Source organism: Solanum lycopersicum, chromosome 8 (assembly GCF_036512215.1).
Source record: "Solanum lycopersicum chromosome 8, SLM_r2.1".
Classification (NCBI taxonomy): domain Eukaryota; kingdom Viridiplantae; phylum Streptophyta; class Magnoliopsida; order Solanales; family Solanaceae; genus Solanum; species Solanum lycopersicum.
Genome location: NC_090807.1, coordinates 59,316,187 through 59,343,683, shown reverse-complemented (window position 1 = coordinate 59,343,683; position 27,497 = coordinate 59,316,187). Strand labels below are relative to the sequence as shown.

At 32.9% G+C, this 27,497-nt stretch overlaps 4 protein-coding genes and 1 pseudogene across 4 annotated transcripts; 2 read left to right on the top strand and 3 right to left on the bottom strand.

Moving 5' to 3' along the window:
• The first annotated feature begins 85 nt into the window (after positions 1-85).
• On the top strand, positions 86-4,918 carry LOC101268597 (uncharacterized). Its single transcript, XM_004245242.5, has 7 exons — positions 86-250; positions 3,014-3,080; positions 3,185-3,267; positions 3,367-3,447; positions 4,099-4,200; positions 4,299-4,352; positions 4,527-4,918. The coding sequence occupies exons 1-7, from the start codon at positions 200-202 to the stop codon at positions 4,743-4,745; spliced, it is 657 nt and encodes a 218-aa protein (XP_004245290.2). The 5' UTR covers positions 86-199; the 3' UTR covers positions 4,746-4,918.
• Positions 4,919-5,261: 343 nt separating this feature from the next.
• LOC101268301 (zinc finger CCCH domain-containing protein 22) lies at positions 5,262-9,602 on the bottom strand. The gene is made up of 4 exons (XM_004245241.5): positions 9,294-9,602; positions 8,529-8,840; positions 7,014-7,074; positions 5,262-6,355 (listed from the first exon to the last, which is right to left on the bottom strand). Exons 1-4 carry the CDS (start codon positions 9,417-9,419, stop codon positions 5,376-5,378), a joined length of 1,479 nt encoding a protein of 492 aa, XP_004245289.1. The 5' UTR covers positions 9,420-9,602; the 3' UTR covers positions 5,262-5,375.
• A 6,193-nt stretch (positions 9,603-15,795) lies between these two features.
• Positions 15,796-20,261, bottom strand: LOC101268016 (ubiquitin C-terminal hydrolase 22). Its single transcript, XM_004245240.5, has 3 exons — positions 17,826-20,261; positions 17,223-17,341; positions 15,796-16,920 (listed from the first exon to the last, which is right to left on the bottom strand). Exons 1-3 carry the CDS (start codon positions 18,590-18,592, stop codon positions 16,157-16,159), a joined length of 1,650 nt encoding a protein of 549 aa, XP_004245288.2. The 5' UTR covers positions 18,593-20,261; the 3' UTR covers positions 15,796-16,156.
• Positions 20,226-23,506, top strand: LOC101267727 (probable phospholipid hydroperoxide glutathione peroxidase). The gene is made up of 6 exons (XM_004245239.5): positions 20,226-20,560; positions 21,069-21,142; positions 21,625-21,689; positions 21,809-21,936; positions 22,922-23,083; positions 23,196-23,506. The coding sequence occupies exons 1-6, from the start codon at positions 20,276-20,278 to the stop codon at positions 23,232-23,234; spliced, it is 753 nt and encodes a 250-aa protein (XP_004245287.1). The 5' UTR covers positions 20,226-20,275; the 3' UTR covers positions 23,235-23,506.
• A 2,783-nt stretch (positions 23,507-26,289) lies between these two features.
• Positions 26,290-27,135, bottom strand: LOC101267431 (tyramine N-feruloyltransferase 4/11-like; annotated as a pseudogene).
• Positions 27,136-27,497: the final 362 nt, after the last annotated feature.

The following is a 27,497-nucleotide window of genomic DNA, read 5'->3' as shown; positions in this document are numbered from 1 at the left end:
TAGTTAATCTCATTCTTATATGAGGTAAATATAACATAGTAATTTGGAGATAATTTGATATTTTGGATATCCGAAAAGGGGTCGGGTCCGGTTCGTGTTCGGATCCGGTTTCGACAAAATTATGATCCGAGGGAAGTTGGCGAAGCTTCGTCCTGTTGTTTATATAAAATAAAACTTCCCGTCTGATTCAAAAGTAACAATGGCCATCACCGGAAGACCCGCCGATAATGGAAAATCAACGGAACAAAGGGTATGTTTCTTTTTTTTTTGGGGGGAACAACCTGATAATGATTTGTATATTTATAACCCTCGTATTCGGGCCAGTTTTTCCGCACCAAAAAACCTAATGTTTCTTTTTCTATATTCCTTCTTGCATTACAAGTACCTCTAATTAATGGTATAGGTTCCTTTTGTGTATATTTTTCTTGTTTGTAATACTATTGTTAAAATCAAGGTTATGGTAAAGGGTTGTTCTGTTACAGTAACCTTTTCCGGTGAAGCATTAGGAGCACACTTGATGTAGATTTGAGCTATTTAGGTATTCGAATCACTTGAGGAGGATTTGAGCAATTTAGGTATTCGAATTACAGATACAACAAAGGAAAAACTAAGAAGAGAATAGAGAGCTATAGATTCTCATTCATATGGTAAAAATGGAGTCTTCCAGCATTACATATACTCAGCCAATGCATCTATAAAACGCGACTCTCCGTGGGATTAGATGTGCTAATTGTGTACTTACTATAACTTCTACTTTAAACACAAGGGACTAAAGAGTAAATCCGGAGTGGTGGTAACTAACTCATAATAACCCTCACTGTACCATCACACGAGCTGAATGTACTAATCCCATCTGCAGTTCATAATCAGGTGCTTGCTGGGCACATCAATAGGACCCCCTCAAGGATGAAATACAGGAAATTTAACCTTCATGGTGTTAACATCCTGAATGGGCGAATGAGCCTCAACTTTATTTCTCTTTGAATCATCTTATAATCCAATACATTAACAGGTTGAGGACAATAGGGACTGGCCATGTTCACCACTGGTGGATGAGTGATTCTTAGGAATAGCATGGCAAGGCTTGAGTAAAGAGACATGAATTGTGGGATGAATAAGCAACAATTTGTAAGCAACATCTCCCACCTTCTGAATGATCATGTAAGAGCCATAATACTTTATTGAGAGCTTGCTAAAGTGTTGAGTGGAATAGTGACCTGCCTGTGAGGTTGTATTTTATAAGGAAAACCCAGTCACCTTCCTTGAATTATCTGTCAGACCTCTCTTTTTATTAACTTGAGGCTCCATTCTCTGCTGAGCTCTGGTGAGATGTAACTTCAGTGGCTGAAGCTTGAACTCCCTAGTGATCAAACTTCTGTCCTCCTCAGGTAACTCTGAATCTCCAGCCATATAAGGCAAATGTAATCGTGGTGGTTGACCATAGAGTGCCTTAAACTTTCCAAACATCTATTCACAACCTCAGTCTGATGGACAGACTGAGGATGGTAGGCAATGGAAGTTTTCTAATCCACTCCTTGAATAGAAAACAACTCTTGCCACAACTTGCTAGTGAATATGAGATCCCTGTCACTGACTATATCTTCAGGCATCCCATGCAACTTGAAGATATTCTCCTAAATAGGACAACTAACTCAACAACTGAATAAGGATGGGAAATTGCCAAAAACTGAGCTTATTTAGTTAGTCTATCAACTATGACCCACATCACAGATTTTTCTTTGAACTTGGGCAAATCTTCAATAAAATCCATACTAATACTTCCCCAAGCCAGAGCAGGTATATTCAAAAGCTGCAAAGAGACCAGGACAGGCTACTGAATCAGCCTTGCTTTTCTGACACAGAACACCCTTTTGACATAAACCTCAGCTTCCTCCCGACAGAACAATGAAACCGCTCTTCTATAAATATGATCCATCCTAGAACTTACCTCCCATCAGTGAATCATGCCACAACTGATTATATGAACTGCTCGTTATTTCTAATATAATGAACATCAAGCCGTTAGTATTATATATCATTCATTAAGAACTTGGGAAACAGAGGTTCATTGTCCGGTACTTCACTACCTTGAAATCAAACAATATATTATCCGATATAGGGGTTAATTTCCTATCTTTTTCACTTTCAGAGAGCTAATCAAGTAGTAATTTCTATATTCAGTACGAGTATATTGGATGCTTCTGTTCTTTCATTGGAAAGCGCACACTATTCCATTTTACAGTCTTTTCTGTAAATAGTGAAAATTGTGATGTCCGTATGAAATCAAGGCCTTTCCTCATATTATCCATCAGAAACTTGTATATTTTTCAGGAAAGTTTGCTTTATATTCTGTGAACCATAATTCTGGATATTGCAATTCATTTGCACAAATTCTGCTTTGGGATACGGTGAACCCATCTATGCATGTCGGTACACCTGTCAGTAATAGTCGACAGGAATTACAGGGATTCTGCAGTAGCCCAACATCTGTTCAGATGTACCATATGCTTAATCAGTTTGATTTCTGTTGGAGTATGCCTCTTGGAATGAACTGTCCTCCATAGTCATTACAACGTACACTATCAGGTAGCTCATAGGCAGAAACCAGGAAATAATGTTGATACTTTGGATTGGTACTTTGGTAATCAATGACAGCCACATAGACGACGGTCAGTTGAACATCCTTTGTCAAAGAGTCTGTAAAAATTTATGTATATAGAGGTTAAAAATTACTTCCATACAATATTTATTAAAATCTTGAACACCTTTTGTGTAATTCCGGGCTTCGTCATTATTGCTAGTTGCTAGTTGGGAGCTGAGACTTGCATATCTGATTAGAATGGCGTTATAAGGTCCTAATAAAGAAAGGAAACATATGTTCTGTTTATTAGAAATAGGTTCTTGATTAAAAATCTTTTTCTTTCTGATAGTTATAGTGAAATGTAATCAAGTTAGAACGCGTTCCCACTTCCCTCAGCTCTTTTATTGGAACAATGTCTTTTTTCCTTTTTAGGTAGTAGGAGAGTCGGAAGTCAAAAGTAATTTGGTTGCAGAAGGACGGCTTGTGAAGAACTTAAATGGTAGTCTCATATCTTATCCTTGTTGAATTGTTTCCTATTTGACATCATTTGCACATTGATCTGTAAGAATTAACTTCCATTCAAACTATTTCTTTGTGAGTCAGCTTGTAGGGCCAAATTTCAGGATATTGATCAGAGAAAACGTGTAGCTGCTGCAGGAAATCTTTCTGGTATTGATGATTCTGAGGTATTGACAATGTCCTATGCAATTGAACTCAATGTCTGTGTTTGTTATGTGATTATAGACCTCGTGTAATCACAATTTTTAACTTTTGATGTGGCGAAGGTTGTTGGATATCTCAATAACACGAAGGAGATTCATTACAAGACGATCATATGGGAAAAAATGAATAAAGAGTTTGCTAAGGTATTGCCTTCTTCCATCTACTCTTCTACATAATAGTTTTAACTATATAGAATTTTATCTGAAGTAATTGACACTTCTCTTAAAAAGCAATTCTCTTAAAGAGCAAATCCTTTCTGCTTGTTCTTGTTCGTTGTATAAGATTGACAATAGAGTATCTTCTGTATTTCTTGTGGCGTCCTGACATATCAGTTCATCCCTATGCATTTTATTCGTTAGCTTGTTTCCTCGTGGTTGTCTTACGCCCAGTTGTTTGATTAGACCTGTTCATATGTTAGATTCCTCTGTTAATGTCGAAGAATTTATATCCATAGTGAAGTCTGGAAGTTTAAGAAATGGAATGCCTCTAAAGCCACTTTTAGCTAGCTGTAGATAATAATATATGTTAATTGCTGCTGATTTCTCTCTCCCTCTCCCTATCCGAGCGGAAGATAGTTGAAAAGTGCTTTAGTAGCCTAAACTTACGTTGCTGACAGTTTATTCATATGCAGTGATGCCCTGTTTTGATCCATTACTTCATTCTCTCCTCTCCATTTTTCATTAGATAAATAGAAGTACCTTAGTCTCTGTCTTCTTAATTGTACGACGACTCTATTGATCTACTAATGACCCATCTATTTGAAATTGTAACTGTTCAACTTGCTTCTTTCTCAGGGTAATGATAAACTACATGCGAAGAAAAGAAAACGGGAAATTGGACATAAAGATGTCCATGCTAAAAAATCTGCTAAAACAACAGAAAAAGTAGAGAACAAGGTGGGCATATACCAGCTAAATATCGTTTTTGCTCATTCTTTATATTTTAGATGGTAGAATGTGCTGGTTATAATAAAATATAATTCAAATGTTTGCAGAGAACAAGTTCAAAAATAAATTACAATGCTTTGCAGAAGCTGACTGATGAATTGGTACACCTTTCTACTGCTCTCTCCTTGTGATTTTGCTATGGATGTCCAGCGATGTGTGCTTAATGCACCTATTTTTTGTCATAGGATCTGTAGAACAGTTCCATAAAGGAAAAAAATAAAAGGAGCTAATTTGATTTCAGCCATTTGATATTGCTCTTTGAATTTGTGTTGCAGAAGCAAGTTCCTGTAGAGGCAGAGCTAGGAGGACTGGAACCTAAGGCCTGTGCCAATGGTGATTCAGCTGAAAACCTGAAGATTGGATTCCATGAGTTTGAACAGGAGAACAAATATGGTGAATATGATGACTCGTTTAGAGAAAATGATGATAGTTCATATTATGGATATGGAACTGGATACCATAGCAATAGTGAAGATTTTGACGCTAATTATTGAATTGTAAAATTTATAGAATCTCTTTTTTTGTTGAGCTGTAGGATGCAAAGAAACAATAGAGTAGAAGGGTTAAACAATTTTAGTTTCTTTGGGGTTAGAAATGCAGCAAGGTCTTACATTTTACCCTACTCTTGAGGTGAAATCCAAAAATTGCTCCTCTCCTCTTTGTGCAAGTGCTTTGTTATGTTGTTGTACAGTGAAGTAATAGTTTTCCCTCGTAAAAATCCAGAAATAGTGATAGTTTGAAGCCTAATTACCAACATAGCGATAGTTACCAAATGTAGCGAGAGTTTCTGAAATTCGCTCTACATGAGTGATACAATGATATAACAATTCACTCTTTATACAGTGATACAATAACAGATACAAAGGAAATTGATGTATCAATGAAAAGAGTGAAGTTCAAAAACTGTTTTGTTATCGATGTAGTGCAAATTTCAAAATCTCTCCTAGAGATGCATCAAAGTAGTAAAATGACCTCCTATGGAGACTCATCAAAGTAGTAGTAAAATGAACTAATGAAAAAGGGAAGAGAATTCGTATTAAAAGAATAGGATTCGCCAGAAGCATCATACTGAACTGAAAGACCTCAAAATCATTCAGGTTATACAAAATAAGTTATGAGCTACTCTAGAATTTCAGCCATCTCTTTTCCTTTTCCTTGCTGTGAACTGCATTTGATGCAGATGCATGAGCAGCTTCAGCAGTGGCTATAGCTTTACGTGTTTCATTTAGCTTCCTCATAGCAGCGTCATAAACCGGCTTCTCGTTCCTGTTTCGCTGCACCATTTCTTCCAGTTTCTGAGCCTGTATCTTCAACCCTTTTATCTCATCATCATATGCAACCAGAGCCCTCCTGTCTTCTTTCTTCTCTCCCCCTTTTGCCTTACTTGGCCGCCTATTTCCTGAGCTGTTGTTCATGGTTTCTTCATGCACTGCAAGCTGAGTATTGATAAGACTAAACACATCTGGTCTTGATTCCTCTGCTTCTTTTGCAGCCCGAGCAGCTGCTGCAAATTTCCTCTCACGTTTCCTCTTACCACCCCTACTTCTTTTCTTGTGCTCTTTGTCTTCATGCTCACCTTTAATGGCATGGTCAAGAGATTGTTTAGGTGGAAGAACTTTCACAGGAATAGGATTCACCATTCCCTGTCCAGATGAGCCTAACCCCATTCCTTCACGGTAACCCATATTTGCCATCATCTTGGAAGCTATGCCACGTGTGTGATTTTCCCACTTGGCAAAAAGTGTTGTTTCATTCTGGACACCACACTGCAGGGCTGTGCTTCCCACAAATCCTAACCCTTCTGGACTATCATCTTCATAGTCACTGGAATCATTTTCTTCTGAACTCGAGTAACTCTCTTCTTCATCACTCACCTCTGCATGTTCAGACAGTTCAATATTTTCAGCTCCAAGCATAGTAGAACTTCCATCATCACAGAAAACAATGTGACCCAAATTAAGCTTTTCATCCCAAGACCCAAGTTCAGCTTTTTTCCAAAGTCCAGCTTTGCTATCTGAGCGAGCCCAGATGCAGGAACCTGCAAGTGATGAATCCCATTTAATAGGGATATACTTCTTTAACGAGGATATTGGAATGTCAATACCTGAAATAACATAAAATTAGACATCAATAGAGTGTTAAGAGGCTCAACTAACTACAAAAACAACATACATTATCACACACTGATTATCCAGCAGTAAATCAGCAGTTCAATATTTATAATTAGCCATCTAAAAAAAGAGCAAATAAAAGTAGACCAATCGAATCCGGTATAATTTCCACATTCATAGGAGTGCACTTATGTTTCCGCTATACAAATATGTTTATTTGGGAAAGTCTAATAATATTCATCCTTGTTCCTTTTTTGGCATTATTCATTACCAGAGTATTAGCCCCCAATTAGCATTAGCAGACTACAGTCATCAATGCTTAAAAACTGCAAACTGTTCAACCCGTTGCATTACAATGCAGATCATTTGAATGTAGCAAGGTTTACAAGACACAATTTATCACTCAAAACTTCTGCACCAGTACAGACGACTTGACAATTATTTCTCTTTTCAAGGGAAAGCTCTTTAGCTTACACAGTTAACTACTTTTATTTCAAATGAAACAAATATAAATTTTTATTTGACTAGATAATAGGGAAAGCAAAGTCTGATTTCTCTCATATTTTCTCCATCAGGGATAGACACAAAAAAAGATGTGAATGTCAAACCAATTCTAAGATCTCAGTCCAGATTCTGTTCATTCCAACATACCATGTGATAAGCGGCAACTACTACCAAATCGACATCGCTGCTGTAGAAAGAACTGGCACATCTGCACTAGCGTGATCTATCATTAGCAGTGATAAGACTAGAATCTAAGCACTCTGAGTTGGAAAAATACAAGAAGATTCAAGAAGCAAGGACTGCATAATCTGAGAAAAGAGATATCAAAACTACTTCACTGTTTCTCAAGCAGAAAGGGAGGTGTGCTAAGATTTACCTATGAACACAAAACATACCAAAGATCAACATGAGACAAGAGTGCATCAAATTTGTAGAGCAGAAGTAAGCTGCTAGGACCAGCACAGCAGTTGTTGCCCGAATTATGTGGGTATATGACAGACAGCGCAGAACAATTTTTTTAATTAGACTGATTAATAAAAACCAAACTAGCATTAGGTTCCACAATTTTTGGTACTATGGTAGATGGAAAATATGCTTACGAAAAATGAAAAGCTAAAATTAATCTTTTGTTCCGATCAATGAACTGCACCAAAAATGAAGATTGTCATCAGTTCATCAATCTATCCACGTGTTTTCTGTACACTCAGTTTCAGTACCTATTAGTGTATCATTGATTTCTGTGCCACAGTCCAACTTGTATTCCTCAGAAGACAAGCAAAAGATCTTATGAATGACTCTGTCCTTTCAACAATTTTCATATGTATCCTTGAATAACGGCATTCTGGAAGAAAAGATTATTCCTTTGAAAAACTTTTTTTAATAGAAGGGCGACATAGTGAAAAGTGAAGTTGATGTTAGTTTGATGTCTTCAGAGAATAATTTGCTGGTCATAAAGATACCTCAGGTACCACCAGAACAAAAGCAACAACATCCAGATGACAAAGATGAATTGTTTAGTTTTGTTTCATTTTTGGTGTAAACAGGTGTATATGGAAGATCTAGAATCAGTTATGGATGTGTTAAGATCTTTGTAATTTTTTGTTTAAAGGGTTGACGATCTTCTGGATACTCTACCTCAATTGTAATTAGGAAACCTGTAACTTGTTGTTGCAGGTTTCTGATTTTTGGAAATAGAATACAAGTTGCTACTTTCTCAAAAAATAAAATAAAAATAGGGAGGATGCTGCATCTCATCAAATCTGTAAATGTTCATCAACGTTCCCTTGCTCTGTATTCTGAATTATCTAAGTTCCTAGACCTCATCTTCATCATTTTAAACTTTTTTTTTCTTTTTTAAAATTGCACTATCTATAACTTTTTTAGTTTTTTTTTTAATCCAGTTGGGTGAGAGGTTATCACTGGTATGAGGTTTGTGGCATCCAATCTACTTGCACAAGGTTTGATCCCCGTGCAGAATGTTACAAGCAAAAGCCAAAAAGAGAGAAAACCCCGACCTACACCATATTGATATGGTTACATTTTGAAGATAATGGTACCCTTATTAAGGTGTTGCCATTGGTAATGAGAAAAAACTTTCTATGGCCAAGATATTCAATGGATATTTTGTATAGAGACTTGCAAAAGAGAACAGAGGGTACTCACCACCATGTTTTCAGACGTTGGAGTGCGGAAACAAACTTTTGCAAAATGAGAACCCTCCAACCCCACGATTAGACCATTATACCACCTTCCATCATTATTGCGAAATCTACATTTTGATCCAACAGCATACTCTTCATCCACTAGCGGTTCTTCTTCATTCTCTGTTGGATCAAGAGGCTCCACCTCAACATCAGCAGGTTGCTCCTTGAAACCATGTAAAGAAGCATCAACCTCTAGCAACAACCTTGCACGTTTTAGGTGAAGAAGGCCTTCCTCAGAGTCTTTTATAGACTGAACAAGCTCTTCATGAACCTGTTTCCATAACAATAGCAATTTTCAGTTACCTCCTTTCACTTGAACACAGAAAAGTGCAAACCTCTTTGTTCGCCCGGAACGTTTGATTTCACAATTAGATAAGTCATTTTTCCTATTAAATTGAATGATGATTGTCTTGCATACAGTGTTATCAAAGATTCATTTATCTAATCCTTAAGCTCAAAACACTATAAATTTTGCACCTTTTAAAACTAAAGCCCATAGGTTAATTCCACTATGGAGCACTTTTTAGAGCCTTTTGCCTTCAACAACACTACCATAAACTGAAAAATATATAGTTGCTGTGCCATTACACACACGAACCATATCTCCAATTAAAACTTCCTTCTTCGTTTAAGGATTCAACACAATTTCATAAAAGGAGGTTATAAAATGAACAAAATAAGGGGAAAAAAAAGGGGGAGAAAACCCTAGGTTGCGGGAACATACAGAGAGGAGTTCGGGATCGGAAGGATCAGAGGATAGTGCTTCAGTGAGAGAATGGAGAGCGTCTTTCTGCTCATCCAATTGAATTTCCAACTGCTCTTCCAGTGCTCTATCTTCCTCGTCCGCCATTTCGCCGGAATACAGCTACCTCCTCCACGGCGAGGCCGTTTGATTATCAGTAACGACTACGGAAATAGAAAATAATTGACCGTAAAACGAAATTAAATAAAAATGTTTCTAGTAACATCTGTGCTTTGTTGCAACCATAATCACAACTTGTCTTTTTTATAAAATAAATAAATAAACTACAATAATTATTTAACGACTTTCTATAATATTTATATTTAAGTAATTTAATAATTTTGATGCAATAAAATAACTTTTTTATGATCATTTATGAAATTAACCGTCAAATAGAATATTTTGATGTTATAAACAATTTGTGTTATAGTGAATGTCTAATTATGTGGAGTTAGGATATGGTTAGAAATCCTACTTGGGGCCAAGTTTATAGGTTTTCCTTCATTGTAAAGAAGATTGGTGAAAGATGTATAAATCCTGAATATACTTCAAGAGAAATAAGAAGTTTTTTCTCTTCTCCTTAATTTCTTTTCTTCTAAATTCATATAGTTTCATAATACGTTATCAGCACGAGTTTCTAACCAATTGACATATCGATTGAGCTGTATATTACCGAACTCCTCTTTTTGCCAAAGTTGTGAAATTGGCCAATTGATGTGTACGAGGGAAGAGACGCATGTTTACATATAAATTGAGCAATCAATTTTGGATCTATTAATTGAATTGTTTAGTATTACAACTTTATAGAGAAAGCAATATGTCAGGTTAGCATGTTTCTTTATTGTATTTACTTGATTCTTTTTACAAGAGCTAATGAAATTTATAATGTTTTACATAATGCCACTGGAATTAGCGAAGAAAAAAAAAGTTAATAATATATGATTTGTTAAAATATATTGGTGAACTACAATTTTGAAAATTTTAGAAATTTTATAATAGAATATGTTTCTTACTATGGATCCATGATAAAAATTTTCATCACAACTTTCCTCGTGTTGAAAAATATTGTATAATATTATTAAAGGCTCTAAAGTGAATCTTAATTGAGAGTATAATCTAATTGAATAAAAATAAAGAAGATAAGACGATGGATTCAAGTCCAATTGCAGCAAGATGGTAAGACGATAGATTCATGTCTAATCGCACCAAAAGGGTAAGACATTAGAATTTTTGATGCTTTGTGATGAAAGATGTTGGATTCAAGTCCTTCATTGATTTATGGCATAAGACGTTGGGTTTGAATCTCAATGCACCATATTGATGATATTATGATGACTAAGGGAAATAATGAGTTTTTGATAAAATTAGTCATGAAATATATCTCGTTAAAGCAGATTCATTCCCCAAAGTGAATGTAGCAGTGCATAAATGTCTAAAAGAAGACAATTGATTAAATGATGCACATGAATATGGAATGAGGTACTAAGTTATCAAAATTTGATGTACTTACATGATTGTGTTCCATTCATGAAGAATGAGAGCCTTTGATATGGTAAAAATACAGATCCATTCTTTAGAGTGAATGAGGTGATTAGCCACCATGCTAGACGTGAATTTTCTTGTAATGATTGTTAGCAAGACAAGCTAATTGTGAGATCATCATAAACGAAAGTTGAGATTGAATTCTCTGCGTTCTAGGAACGTATACAGATATTTGTGGACCTAGTCATCCATATGGTGGATTGTTTAGATATTTAATGGTCCTAATAAATGTTTATCTATATTGTTTCATGTGTGCCTATTATTATCTCGCAACTTGATGTTTGCAAAAAATGTTGGCACAAATAATATGTTACATGCACAATTTTCTTCAGTTAGTTCATTCAATGATGGAATCACGACTCACCTAAAGGGTAAAGTAATTAAGAAGAAATAAATCTAAAAATTACTCTTGGAGTAATAAAATTAAAATTTACTCGTAAAATAGTAAATTAGAAATTTACTAAAGCAAAAGGCACATGGCGTAGTAAACTTAGAGTTTATGAGTACTACTAATTTTATTAGTTGGCATGAATATTAAATTGAAATTAGATGTGCATACTGAGTAATGGACATTGAAAAAATAGAAGATTCTTCCAGAATTCTTTACGGTGCTTGTTCTCGTGATAAAGTTGATTGGATCAACTAAAGTTGGGACTAAATCCCTAAATTCTGAAAAGTATAAAAGGTGAATATGGGCCCGTTCACCTAGCATGTGATATGATAAAAAGATGCATCTATAAGATAATCACATGTGCGTTTGTTGTCAACATGTAGTTTGACATTCACAAAATTATTTGTGCAAAAATAATTGAGTTAAGAGCACAATTTTAGAATGTGCAATAAAGATAATTTATCTTGATAATAATGATAAATACTCAAGATGATGTGACACTACATGTCTCAAATAGTAAAATCATTGTTTACAAAAATAAAGTTTCATATGTTGATATGAAATATGATCTTACATACAAACATAATTGTATGAATCAAACCAATAAGTTATGATCAATTTTTATGTTAATTGGTTTATGGTCAGGGACCAAATAGTTTTCATCTGATAATTTTGATGTGCAATATATGATTAATGAATATACTATGATGCACAAATATAGATTCTCCAAAAGATTGAGATATATGTTAGTTTGTCTAACATAAGGGGGAGACTAGAAGCAACAACGGAGTTGTAAATACTCCTATTGAATGTCCCTTAAGGATAAAGTCTACGATAGACTAATCAATTCTAAATAAAATAACCCTTGAAAAAAAGGGAGGATCAAAGAATCAAAATGATCATAATAAGAAAAAAATATGCTGTTGGAGAGCCTACGACATAACACATTATGAAACCTCATGAGAGGGGTAGCTACCTAAAAATAATGAAGTGATGAGATCTTAATAAGTTTTGTCGTATTGTGAATCGATACAAAATGGTATATCGTTGACGATATCTTTGATACAATAGCGCACAATATTGTAAAGATTTCGAGGATATGAATTTTACATCTGTTAAAGCATTCTTGTGTAGCAATAATTATCAAGTGAAAAGTGAAATGATGCATTTTGGTAAGCGTAAAGCTTATTTGACTTGCAATCTAGGCACTAGAAGATGTCATACATCTAATATTAAATGTTGTTACTTGACAAAATTGATATGAAAATATCCAATGGGTTCAAAATCTAAAGCATATACAAGTTTTGGGAAAACTTGTTTATCATCCTCATAAGGATTAAATAGATTCAAAATGCATAGAGCATATGCAAGTATTATTATGCAAGTTGATGACTAGAATTGAAACTCTTGGCAATAGATTATTTGCTTAAGAAATTGAAGTAAGGAACTTCCAGAAATCTTTGACCCTGAAGGAAAGATTTATAAAAGCAGATAGAAGAAAACATATTTCATCAAGGTTTCTCTACACTCATGAGCTCCCAAGAATAGTGATATCAACATGCAAGAGGCATGTTCAAGTAACATTATTGTTGATTTATTCACCAAGTCTCTATCAACTACAACTTTCAAGAATATGGTGCACAAGCTTGGAAAACGAAGATTCTAGTCTCTGAATTGATGTAGTCATTAGGGAGAATTAATACGCGATGTACTCTTTTTTCCTCACAAGGTTTTGTCGCACTGGATATTCCTTATAAGGTTTTTAATGAGGCATCCATAATGCGTATTATTAAATATGTGTACTCTTTTTCCTTTACTAAATTTTTTTCCCACTGGGTTTTATCTAGTAAGGTTTTAACGAGGCACATAATCTACCCACATTCAAGCGGGAGTGTTATAAACAATTTGTGTTATAGTGAATGTCTAATTATGTGGAGTCCTTATAGGATATGGTTAGAAATCCTACTTGGGGACCAAGTAAGGTTTCCCCTATAAATAAAGGTTTTCCTTCATTGTAAAGAAATTAGTGAAAGATCTATGAATCTTGAATGTACTTCAAGAAAAATAACAAGTCTTTTCTCTTCTCCTTAATTTCTTCTTCTTCTAAATTCATATAGTTTCATAACAATTTTTATGTTTTAAAATTATTTTAATTATTAATTTTATAATTAGACGTAGAAAATTTGAGGAGTAAAAATACGCTTAAAAAGTAGAGGTCAAGAAATTAGATGATAAAATATGTCATAATTTTATTTTAACGAGAACAAAAAGCTTGATCGGAAGATGTTGAGGTAAAAACTTAATAGGAAGGTAAACATATTTTTTTCTCATTCTCCGGTAATTAGTAATTCATTCTTGTTTTTATGTATCTTTAGATTGCTATTTGTTATTCTTTAGCCTTATTATTTATTTTTTTGTTGTTATTTCTGCTTGTTATTCTTTCTTTTGATTGTTCGTTCAGTAAAAAAAAAAATTATTAAAAATTAATTTCTCTTACTTTCTTAAAATATGAATAAATAAGATATATGTGTACCTTATTCCCCAAAATTGTATCTATGAAATTACACTGCTAAAAAAGAACTTTTTTACACTTCATGTTATATCTTGCAATTGTATTCCAACCAACATTTGATACTTTTACTCAGCAAAATATATCTCAACACAAATTTTCTTTATTATTGAAAGCCAGAAGAGAGAAGAAGGAAATCAAAGAGGGGAAGGGTTATAGAGTTCAAAAGTAATCCTTTCTTTTTTTTAAAAAAATGTTTTTCATTTGACTCTTATATTAAAAATATATATATTTCATTTTATTTGTCCATTTCAATAAATGGGTAAAGTTTTTTCTTCATACTATTCGTAGAAAAAAGTGTGATTAAGAATCAGTAATACACAATCAATTTTTTAAGGTAGATATTCAAATTAAGGATGAAAATGATATGACCGTTGCATCACACTTGAATTCGAAAAAGTTCTCTCCACTGGCTTTCCAAATATTTGTACTCTATGCATTACGGAAAAGATTTGTCTGTCTTTCCCTTTCAATATGAACCAAAAAATCAAACTTCTATCCTTATACTCTAAAAAATAAACTCTAACTTGGGACCAGCTTCTAATATATTATAATTTCTCCATTCTACTCTTGAACTCCATTCATGTCAAAACTAAGACGATTAAATGGAACACTATATCATTGTTACATCAACTTAGACCTTGATGTCCCAAAAGAACAAATTTTCGTCACAAAGACAATTATGAGGCACAAAGAGGTCAGCTCCAAACCTAAAAGTCCCAAAAGAACTAAATGAAACCAGTTCCAAAATTTGAGCACTACCTAAAGAAAATCGCCTTCCTTACAAGAACAATTGTGTTACCTTTAATCAGATACCTGAAGAATTTAATCTTTTGCATTGTTATCCTATATAATTGAGACAAATTAAAAAGATGAACTTATCTCATTGTTCAATCTTTGTGCTTCTCAATTTTTACTGACTCATAAGAATGTTATTACTTCTTAATCGACCAAACAGAGAGAATTCAACTTCCAAGTATCACAATCTCAACCAAAAAGAGATCATGCAAATCCCCTCATATCAAAAACCCTCAAATCACACTTAACTTCACTTGATTTGCAATTCATTTACTTATTTAATCCTATAATAAAACCCCTCCAAAAAATTCACAAAACCCACCCACATTTCCCTTGCATACACAAATTTATACAAGAAAATCATGACCAACATACAGAAAATGAATCATCGAACCATTAATCAAAGAAATTCACAATTAAAAAAAATACAAATAATAAACAGAGACACACTCACAAGTTTGGAAGAATGAAAAATCTAAGTTTACAAGCAGAGACAGTTGATTATTCGATATATTAGAAAATTTCCAGCATTCAATTTTTGTGCTTCTCAATTGATGAATTCGCAGTCATTGCTCGTCTCTTCGCAATGAGTCAAACACGAAATAATACAAAATCAAAGAGATCGACGGATTCTTGAGTCACGGAGTACAATTGTATCATTCTTGACATTTGGGAGATAACAATACGTCAAAATTCTTCCACATTCCCAAAAAAAAAGGAAAAAAGAAGTCATGTTTACACATTTTGAAAACATATTCAATGACCAAATTAATTTTTAGCCGTTAAGGAGTTCACGTTCCATAACTATTTATCAATTAAACAACATTTTTAACGTCCTCTTTCTTCCGCCAAAACACAACTTTGTAAATTCTTATAAACTCACTCAAAAATCAAATTTAGCTCACTGATTAAGACGGTGATGGCGTAAATAAATTTCATGCTCCTAATATCCTAATCCAATTATCACGCAGACCATTGGGATTGCATTTTTAATAATTCTTCATATTGATTTTACATTTCTTCATATGATGACATCTCGTCTGGTGCATAAGAAAAAAAGATTGATAACTTTCCCTACCATAACAACTTTTTGACATTTACCAAGAATCAAGTTACATGTTACAAAATATAACACAACTCTCAAACAAAAATCAAGAGATGAGCTCACTTTTAAGACGTCAATATATGATAAATTATCAGAATTTTTTTAATTGATGAGAAATGAACCAAACAAAAGATTCCCTTTCAGATTGTTAAGTTACTGTACATTCATAAGGTTCCTTGTAAAGGCCTAAAATGGAAAACTAGTGTTGGTTCCATCTTTATAAGAACTTTCACATGTTAACAGCTTTCTATCTCGAAATACAAATTTTGAGTCATCTTATCATATAATTTTTCAGTGTCATCCCTCTAAACCGGAATGCTTTGGCTGGTGGAGAATCCCCAAGACTTACCATCATAGTTCTTGGCCCCCGAATAATATAACCTGGCTGGACAGAATAATGCAGAAGATCTATTCAAGTCAAGCGCACAAACGTTGAAATTCTAGCAGCAACCAGTTATCCGAACAAATGTGTCTGCTCGCAGTGACATTGGCTGGCAGCTAACATCTTCACAACTCTTGTGGTAGAGCATCTTCTGTACATAGTATATCAGATAGCACTGTGAGGCCCTAACAACTTCTTCGTCGACTTCAGTTATCCATGCATCGTCACATTTATACCATTGGTTTATCAAATGCAAATACGTCACATAGTGACCAGATTCCAACGTTCCTGAATGTGCGACCACTGCAAAAATTTCAAATTCTGTAGAAACATCTGATTCGTCACCGTCAAACGAAAAGATTCTGCTCCCGTATCTTTCTCTTACAATTGAAGATGATAAATATGGTTTCATGTCCAAAGAGAAAGGAAATTGCACGTGGCGGTCGATCTTTCTGGACATTTTTCTGGTGGGAGAATGTTCAAATCGCTTAATATGAAAGCAGAGAACAAGAGGGAGTTTTCTGATGGACATTTGTTTCAAAGCATCTTGCTTTTCGTGACAATTTTCACAGTATAGTTTCTGATCGGATCCCAATTTTTCTGGTCTTGTGAAGAGGTCCAAGCAACCTAGAAGAGATTCATTTGCCTTACTGGACTTGCTAGCAAAATCCACTCGGCTGGAGTTGCACGGACTCAAGTCAAGAGAAACGTCCATACAAGGATCATGAGTTGTTGAAGTGAAACCGCATGATGCACATGTGACATCAGATCTCAAGAGCCCGTAGAAAGCCCTATGAGCAATACACTGGCACTCTCTATTATCTGTTTAAGAAATGTTTCTTTGTAAGAGACAACAAAGAAGAGGAAGCCACAAAACTCTTGAGTTCTCAAGGTCTTAATACATGAATCACCCTTTCCCTTATCAATGAAATTGATCCCAAATGAAGGTACAGGCCGAAATTTTGAAATCGGAAATCGAGCATCTAGATAAACAAGATCTGTACTATATCTACTCACTGTGTTGTATTTCAGACACAAAGAGATGAGCCATTATCTAAGCAACAGATCCCAGAAGATGTCCTACATAGACAAGTAGTATAAGAGCCATTCTCATCAAAATATACCTTTGATTGCCAAACTTGCTTTCCCCTCTTTGTCATGGATCTTGTCCAGCATTGAAATGAAGAACTCATGAGCATCCTGCTGCTCGTAGGTAGCATGATTTTCTGAATGCTGCCACCAACTGCAAACATATACAACAATTCAATCAAAAAGAATCACTACACTACATAGGTCTTCAACATGTCAAGTCTCCAACCAACGTTATTTCCACGTATAAGCATCTAATTAAGCTCATAAGCTGCAAATGATTGATATATTATTGGAGATAGCAGCTTAGAGAAAATCTCAATACACTTATTTAGCATTAGAGAATTGCAACTTATATACTGTTAGGAAAGTTTTAAAGGAAATGCACCAAATGTTGGTTATCTAAAAACCCTATGAAGAGTATGACCATATGGTTTCACAATTATATTATAATTGATGAATCAACTCTAATTTTAACTACAAGCAAGATTTTTCAATTTGTGGGGATTGTTATCTTTCACATTTTTACAGATCCTTTTACAATCAAGTATCTAGTATCAATACTGTAAATGGCGAGAACAGATGGGAATCTGTTCGATTTCAATCACAGGAGATAAAGCCTATTAACAATCACATACCTGTAAAGAAACTGAGCTGGACTATAAGGGGTCCTATCACCAGAAAACACAGCTGAAAACATAAGATCAATGTCACAAGGCAGGCACAATCGATCCGAAGACATATTTCTGCAAATTTCTCGGTTATGTCTATCACTAAGGAAGTAATTTCTCAAAGGGGGTGCATGAAGCAACACTTGCAACACAGAATTCATGAAACAAGTATTCCCCAAATTGTTCAAACCTCTTAATCCCAACGGATAACACGATTTCGACTTACGAATAAACAATCTCTTCATATTCTTTGAATCTAAATCCATCCAAAAACTCAGCTTTCTCCTCTTACTCAATCTCATCTCACTCTCCTCAACCCCATTTTCACTTCTTGAAAACCCCCTGATATGTTTACACATCACTGCCTTATCAAAATCAGGATCATACACCTGATCACAACACACAGAGCAATACAGCTCAGCCCTTTCCATATCTACTAAAATCTCATGTCCATCTTGAGACTGGATATGCAATAGGGCATGGTTTGATTCAGGTGACAAACAACAAAACACTGATGAACAGATCAAACACATATAAAATCTGCCCTGAGACCCACTACAAACACTACATCTAGGTATCTCCAATTTCGACATCTCCAATGTTGTCCTACCATATGGAGTTGTCCTAAAACAATCTTGAATCAAATTGTACCCACATACACCATTTTTCACCTTGTACTCTGCAAGATGCTTGCAGGGCTTTGGATTTGTATACAAATCGTTGCTTGAGTACATACTAACCTTGAATCTTGATTAAGCGTCAAAATGAAATTTTGGTAAACACCCAAAACAAAAACAAAAAAAAGGATTAAAAAACAAAACTTTCTTTGATCTGTGTAGAAAAAATCAAACTTCAACTGAAAAAGATCAAAAAAAATTATACAAATATCACAGTAAGAATTTAAATTAATGGGTTGATCTAAAATCCCTAACAGAATTTTTTTTAAAAAAAAATTGGGGTCAGATACTAATGGAAACAGAGAGCTGTGATAGAGAAGAAGGGAAAGAGGAGGCGTTTTTTTGTGTAGGAGAGAAGACAGGTGAAAGACCGACCATCATTGTATTCTTCTGTGGGAGAGAGCATGAGTGTTACTGTGCATCCCAATGCGTGGCATGATCGAGACCGTTAAAATTGTAGTTGCACTTAGATATAATCGTAAATTGACATTTTCTAGCGAATTGATAATGTTTTTTTTTCCCAAACATGAATGATGTTTATTGACAGCTAAAAAATGACGACAAAACAAAAGGCATCTCCTAGTGCTATCTGGCAGTAGGGCTTTCAATTAGACTTAATACGTATTAATTATTTTAGTTTTTATAATAAGGAGTATACGAATAATATTGAATAAAATATATATTTTATTTGTTTGTATACATAAAACTATTAACTGACAATTGTCATGATACAACTAATAATATATATACATAAGTTTTATTCATAAAAATTGACGGGTAAATAATGATGGTTAATTAGTTTAGCGTTGCAATGCTTAGACATTTATTCTAGTGCTTGATCGAAAGTTTTATGTGAAAATCTTTAAAAATGAAGATGAATTATTATTGTCCCAACGTTTGCATCATCGATCAGCTAGCTTGAAACATTGCTATGAATGGGTATAGATCAATGTTGGGCTGTTGGCGAGCAGTCCAAACACTGAATCAAGTGACTGTATGAAATTCGAATTGATAAAAAGAAATTTGAGGAAATAAAATAGATTTACATTGTTTTTTGTTGAGTTTCAAAAATTAACTGCGTTCATTTAAGTGTTTGTCATAATTTATCATCCCTTTAATTTTATAATCATCAATCCTATTCTTTTTATATTCTTTCTTGCCTTTTCTCATCATATTGCATCTCATTTGTGTGCTCTTTGTCTGTATTGTTGTGTTTGGAACTATTTTAATTATAAAATATTATTTTTGGGTAACACATTTTGGTATAATGGTATCACAAATTACAGTTAATTAATAGTAATCATTTAGCAAGAAAAAGAGGAAAAATGAAAAAGACGATTCCCGTCGGTGGACGCAAGAATAAAAAATTATTTGGTTCTTTCTATGTCTGAAGTTATACTACTAGAACGTATTGTCATTTAAAGGGGAATTAAAGTAAAAAAATATTCTTCCCAACACAATCTTCAATAAAAATCATAAAAATTCTTTGCTTATTACGTTGAAATGGTATAAATAAATAGTACTCCCTTTTAATTTCTACTTTGTTATTGAAAACGAGTTTAGTTAGGTATATACACAAAATTTAAATTAGAATAATTGAATTACGTCGAACTAATAATTTTTGAGGATCCTAAGGGAATTACTTGTACATTACGTGGTCATCATTCTATATATAGATATAAAAAAAATCATTGTCTTTGTCTAAACTTAAAGAACAAAACCAAAAAAGAAACATCAATAATGATGAGCTCTATGGTTCTTTCATCACCTTTGAGTGGTCTATCACATTCCAAATTAATAATATTTTCCAACAAATACTCTTCTTCACCCTCTAAGGCTCATTGTATTTATTTTTCAAACAAGATTTCTCTTGAATCCAGCTCCAAATCATCATTTATACATGGTGATTTCACTGTTCCTTCACCAAATCTCTCAACATTTGTATCAAAATCTTCTTCTTCCAATACTATCACTGCCCAAACCTCTCCACTTGGTGAACATGTCATCTATGATTTTCAAGCTAAGGTATAGTTTTCTTGCTACTTCTTTGTGTTTATAATATTTGAAGGTTACTACACCAAAATAGCTTTTAGCGACAATAAATATACATATTAACAAAGAGTGTTAAAACTCTTACCAGCATTAGTTAATGTAAAGATTATACATCTGGACCTAACTCAACCACTAAACTAGCTCACGAGGGGAGGATTGTCCATATACATATAACGAGACTAATAGTCAGTTCGCCAACCGACCAATTTGGGACTTCAACCAACTATTCTAACACTTCCCTTTACGCCCGATTGGAGCGTGGACCGGGAGAGCGAAGAAGGATAAACCTAGCTCCGTAAAGATATAATGCCTAAACCTAATCCACAGGAGACCATCAATCCATTTTCCAATTATTGTGGGACTTTTACCCAATAATTAATTGTTATTTAGATCAAATATCGCTAAGGGCTTTCAGAATATTTTTCGAAATGTTATATATATTTATAACTAAAATATTATTCTTCATCACATTCATATGCAGGAAAAGAAAAGAGGTCTCTCTCTCGGTTGCTTTAGAGGAAAAGTTTTTCTGATTGTCAATATTCCTGAGCAAGGGTATCCTCTCTTGTCTTGTTTTCACTTTAATTTTCTTACTTATGCTTTAAATTATATTTTTCTTTCAAGTATATATTTTATTTAGGAAAAATGCACAAGTACCTCCTCAATTTATGCTCGAAATTCCAGAGACACACTTGTACTATACTAAGGTCCTACACCCCCTTGAACTTATTTTATAAGTAATTTTTTATCCCTTTTTGAATTTTGTGACACTAACTTGAAAAAAAAAGTCGACCAGCGTTGGACCCACAAGAGAATGTCACGTAGGCCAAAAAGGAGTAAAAAATTATTAATAAAATAAGTTCAGTGATAATAGGACATTCGTATAGTATAAGCGTTTCTGAAATTTCGAACATAGATTGATACTCGTGCATTATCCTATTTATTTAATGAAATGTCTTGTCAAGATAAATGTATAATTATTCAAATTCATTTCTCTATTATAAAAGCAATTGAAATTTTGGTTTTGTTGTTTTCAGTTCCATATGGACAGTGTCGCAGTATGAATTACTTCATTACCTATATGACAAGTATAAATCTCAAGGTAATTAAATACATTAATTAAATCTCACTTTGTTCAAATATATTTCTATACATTTATTAACAATATTTTATGTGTTTAACCTCTTTATTAAACATAATTTACTTTAATTCTAAATGTAGGATTTGAGATAGCTGCATTTCGCTATAATAAGAAAGAAACAGACAAGGCAGGATATAGTAATGCACAAAAAGCACCATCAGGGGGCCAACAACAGATTAAAGCTGCTAAGTTCCGAGTATTCGATAAGGTTGGTCTTTTATTTCTATTGTACGTAGTGTTTTCCTATCACAGTATTTTCATTATAATGATTCAAATTTTGAAATTTTAATTAATGATAGAAAAATATCTAGTAATATAGCTCAGAATAGAAAGATATCTAGTAATATGGCTCGGAAATGCTCTAATACGAAAATAAAGTTTTATTTGATCGATCCTTGTGTGTTAAAAATATAACTAAATAATAAAATATGATTTTGGTCATATATTTCTTTTCAACATGATATTAGAGCATCTCCGATTAAAACAAGAGACTTAATAGGAAACTCAATATTGTATTATTTTTTTAATTCTTCTCGTAAGTTTATACTAGAAATATATTTCCTTTTATAAAAATTAGTATAGCCATTTTCATGTCAGATCACTGAAGGTCAAAATAAAAGATCAAGAAAGAGAAAAAAGAAAAAAACAAATTTAACTTTCCTTTTCTTCTGTGTGTTCGATGTTATTGCAACTGATTAGAAACACTTGAACAAGGTTAGTTGAGGAAAATTAAAAGTTACCTAAATTTGTCTCAAATAAAAGATATATCACGTTGTATACTAGTGTATATTACACATAATTTTACAAAGAGATACAAAGATATACAAAAGACAGATATGTAGTGTCATATACATGAGGATATATATCTAAGAATCTAGTGGGGGATATACAGACATTCAACTTCAATCCATCTCAAATCATATTCAAACACCATGAAAAATAATGTTGAAGCTTCTTGTAATTATAATGTTCCTAACAAAACTCAGTATCACCAATTTGTATCATTGACACAAATAAGAAGAGGTCAAATCAAACATCTCTCTTTAAATATTGATGATGTGTCTAATTTCTTTGATACGTGAAGTTAATTACTTTGAAAAAGAATTTACGACGATATATATTATATAAAATAAAGGGCGTATGATATTATTATTTTTTTCTTTTGATTTTTTTAAAATTAATAATAATGACAGGTTAAAATTAATGGTAGAAGAGCACATCCATTATTTGTACATCTAAGGTCAAAATTTGGTATGGGAGAAGCTATCACTACTGAATTCCACAAGTTTTTAGTAGATAGAAATGGAGTACCTTACAAAAGCTTTGGATTGGACACCCCATGTAATGTGATCGAGGTATGTTTTCGTTTAATTTATATACATCGCGATATTTGTAAGTGTAAAATTTTTTTAATGTATGAATATATATAAATACTTAATTACTTGTAATATTTTCTTCATTAATCAGGAAGAGGTTAAGCACTTAATCTTGGAGGATGCAGATTGACAAAGTTTAAGCATCGATCTCACGTAGGATGGATGAGTACAAATTCTTTTTAATTACTTTGACTTCATGGTGTTTTCTGTTTTTAACATATATACATTTTCTCTAACAAATAATAGTTTATTTCTTTGAGAACACATGTTGAAAATAGGCAAAACTTTGTGTCTGAATTAGGTTAATGATGATTTGTTCAAGTTATTATTCCAGTGCAACTGACATATGCATGCTCCAAGTGTTAAATTACATATATAAAATGTTGCGAGTTTTCATGATTATTTTAGGTGCAATATATATTTATTCCCCTGTATTTAGTTATAAGATTTGTCCTTGAAAAAGTTAAATATATAAAAATAAAACAACACTATGTATATTGGGCATATAACTTGTGTTTATACAATGTTTATTCCCATTAATAGTACATAAATAACATGTGAATTGTAAAAACATTGTATATATCTGTCAAATCTCTTTCTAAATATGTATAAAGTATCATATATGGGATTTCTTCCATATTTATTCGTTATTCATAATGAAGTTGATTATCCAAATATTCATTGAAGACGAGGTTTGCATTGAATACATAAAATAAATGATATTTTCAAAAAGTAGCTAATAAAATCACAAGACACAAATTTCAAATCAAATTTCCAATGATCATACCACAAATCAAAAACATTTGTACATGATCAGCCTGCAGTACTCAAGTAGTGTGATGAATATTATATCAATTCCATATTTTAAAAAATGGTGAAATGAAAAGGCAACGAGTGTTTTTTTTTTAGAGAAATTAAATATCAGATATAGAGGGAATAAATACGAAATATTACGTAGTACTAAAATGTAAATTATACTACACTAGTTAATATGAGGTTATAGCAACCACTTCTATATATTATATTACTTTTAATCTGTCGTATGCTTTAGATGATCTTTTGCAACGAAAGAGTGTACCCAGCTTTACAAAGTGGACTACAAAAACATTTTACTATTAGTATTTATTATAATTTATTAGAGATGAAAGTTGCAAGTTATTTTCTTTAATATAAATGTATAATTAATTATTCCTCACGTGGAAGAAGAAAATTCAGCTTTTTTCTTTCTCGTAGTAGGTAAGTCAAAAGTGGCAAATGACATGTTGACTAGTTTGACAAGTCTCCTTGCTTAAAAAAAAAGATGCATAACTAATTTATTTTTGTTTTTTTAGACTATGTGATGTTTGCAATAAACAAATTTTTATTAGAATCATTAATTAATACAAATATAAATAATTTTATAAATACATTCAATATTAATTGATTTGATTAATTCAGATACTCAATCCTCTGTGTAGGTCTAATTACTAAAGAGGAATATTGTTATCAATAATCAAGAAGTTTGATACTCTAATGACTCGAATTAAATAACTAGTTAAAAATATACAATAATCTACAATTTTATCGTACCTTCTATTTAGAAACACATATCTAATGAGGATACTTGATTAAAATTGAAGATTAATAACTATTTCATAATCTAAATAATAACGTTCTGCATAAATTGCAAGAAAGAGAATATTGTAATAAGTTTCTTTTCAATACATATAAAAGTTTAATGAAAATCTACTATAACATCCTTATCTATGAACACCTAATTTGCTTTATAGAAGTTCTTTTGTTTTTTAATCTTCATTGACATAAATTATATTGGAATTAAATTACATACACAAGTTTTTTGGGTGTTCTTTTAGAATTAGAAGTTGTATCTTTTGGGACATATTCTCTTTATCATATTTAGCGAAAAATGGTAGTAATTTATATGAAATGATAAAGTATACGTGGGAGTCTCTGTATTGTGTTTTTCTTAGAAATATATATCATACCATCTAAGCATCTGATATAATTTGTTATAACTTTTACTTCATAAATTGCCCTCTTAGCATATGACATAACTGGTTATGTATTTTACAAAATATAACTTATGCGTACAAGATAAGAAAGAGACTCATCATTTGACACCAATATATGAACACACAAAGTTATACCACAAAAATAATGCTATTTGTTATTTGACACCAATATATGAACACACAAAGTTATACCACAAAAATAATACTATTTGTTATTTGAGTATTACAAATATTTAAAAACGACTTTTTTATCTCTACAAAATAATATTTTCTTTGTTTAAAAAAGAATGTCTCTATTTTCTTTTTAGTTTGTTAAAAAAAGAATGATCCCTTTCCTTTTTTGGCAATACTTCAACTGTAACTTTCCACGTGACCTCTTTAGAACCACAAGATTAAATGATATTTTGGTACATTTGACAGAACTTTGATTTAGAACCATAAAATTAAAAATTCTTTTTTTTCTTTAACTCCATTTCAAGTCAAACTAGACCATCCTTTTTGAAACGGAGAGAGTAATAGCATTTGTGTATATCCTTCTATTGCATTTTTGAGATTTCACACCATTAACAATTGTTATAATTGAGTGTTAAGAGATACATTGAACCATTTATTCTGTTGAATGCCTTGAATCGGATCCGCTACAAACAGAAAGGACGGGGGTCTCGTTTTTCTCGTTTATATATTTTCTCGTATTATCTCAAATTTCGCACAACATATTCATTATTCAAGATGTTGAATAATACTCCTTTCGTTTTAAAAAGAATGATCTAGTTTGATTTTGAACGAAATTTAAGAAAAGAAAAAAGACTTTTTAATCTTGTGGTTTTAAATTAAAGTTATGTCAAATTTACCAAAATGCCCTTTAATCTTGTGGTCTTAAACATGTGACGTGGAAAATTAAAATTAAAGTGTTGCCAAAAAAAAAATCTTTCTTTTTTAAATAAACTAAAAAGAAAATACAATCATTTTTTTAAAACAGTTTCCCGGAAAAGACAAAAGATAAACATCAAGACAAAATAGAGACATTTGTGTGTATTAAATTGGATAAGAATATGAGTATGGACGTCATTACGACTTACGTATGAACTTTGGACTTTACAATATGTTTTGACAAAATATACTCTCTTCCGCGATTTTCCTTTGTGTCACATGAAATTAAATGAATCATAGAGATTATTTTAATGTGATTATCAATTTAAAATTTTCAACTACAGACTGATAAATGATGATCAGCATCCTGCTTTTACAAAATTACAAATAGAAATGTATGAATTGAACTTTCACTATAGCTAACAGCTTTCTTCGTCAATTTTTGTCCTTGTTATGAGCATACTTTTGAAGGTTTTCACCGTACAATTTGCCATACCTAAATTCATCAAATATTTCAACTCCCATATTTATGTAAAAATCATATGATTTCTTATTCCAAACTGCTACTATTCCATCGACCGATACGAACCCATTGTCCGCAGCAATGGACGAAACTGTTCCAAACAACAATTTTCCCATTCCCAACTTTCTATAACTCTCCCTAAAGTAAAGACTCTCAAAATAAAATCCAGGTTTGTCATTGAAACATGAATAATTCGCGTAAAAGAAAGCATATCCCGCGATGTAAGCATCACTCTTATCATCATATTTGGACCGAAACTCCTCAACTTGTCCTTCCACCACGGGAAATTTAAGGTCAAACGTTGTAAGGACAGGCTTGAACCCTTCGTTTGTGGGTTCGTCAAAAGGGGTTGGAGAGACTTCAAGTAGAAGTACGGATGGACCATAGAAAAGTGGAAGAGGATTTTCTTTAAAGAGCAAATTGGCTAAGGAAGACTCAGTGGCTTTGTATAGATGAGTATAGTTATGGTATTCATGGATTTGGTAAAATCATTTGTATATATGAGAAAGATCAGATTTCGTAGCAAGACGAACTCGTGTGTATATCTTTCCAGTGATGGTAACGTTCGATGATGCATCGGTGATTAGTGAGTCAGATGGAATTGGCTGTTGAAGAGAAGGAGTCATGGTCGTGTGGTGAATTAGATGAAATATTAAGGCAAAGGATTAGGGTGACGGTTTTATTTGTAATGGGATACTATTGAATGTAAAGATAATAGTAATGGTTATTTATAGTGGAGATTTGGTCCCCTTCGTAATTATTTGTTTGGTTGCTGGAGATCAACTCAAATGTGCATGTTAAAAAAAATATATAATTTATGGTGTGCTTTATATTGTTTTGCAACGAAAGATAGCAGGCAGCTTCACAAACAAGTCATAGTGGACTACATCAACATCTTTGCTAAAGTAAAGCTATTGTTCAGTACAACTTTAACGTGGAAGAAGAAAATTGAGTTATAATTTCTCTTTTCTGCGGTGGGTAACTCATA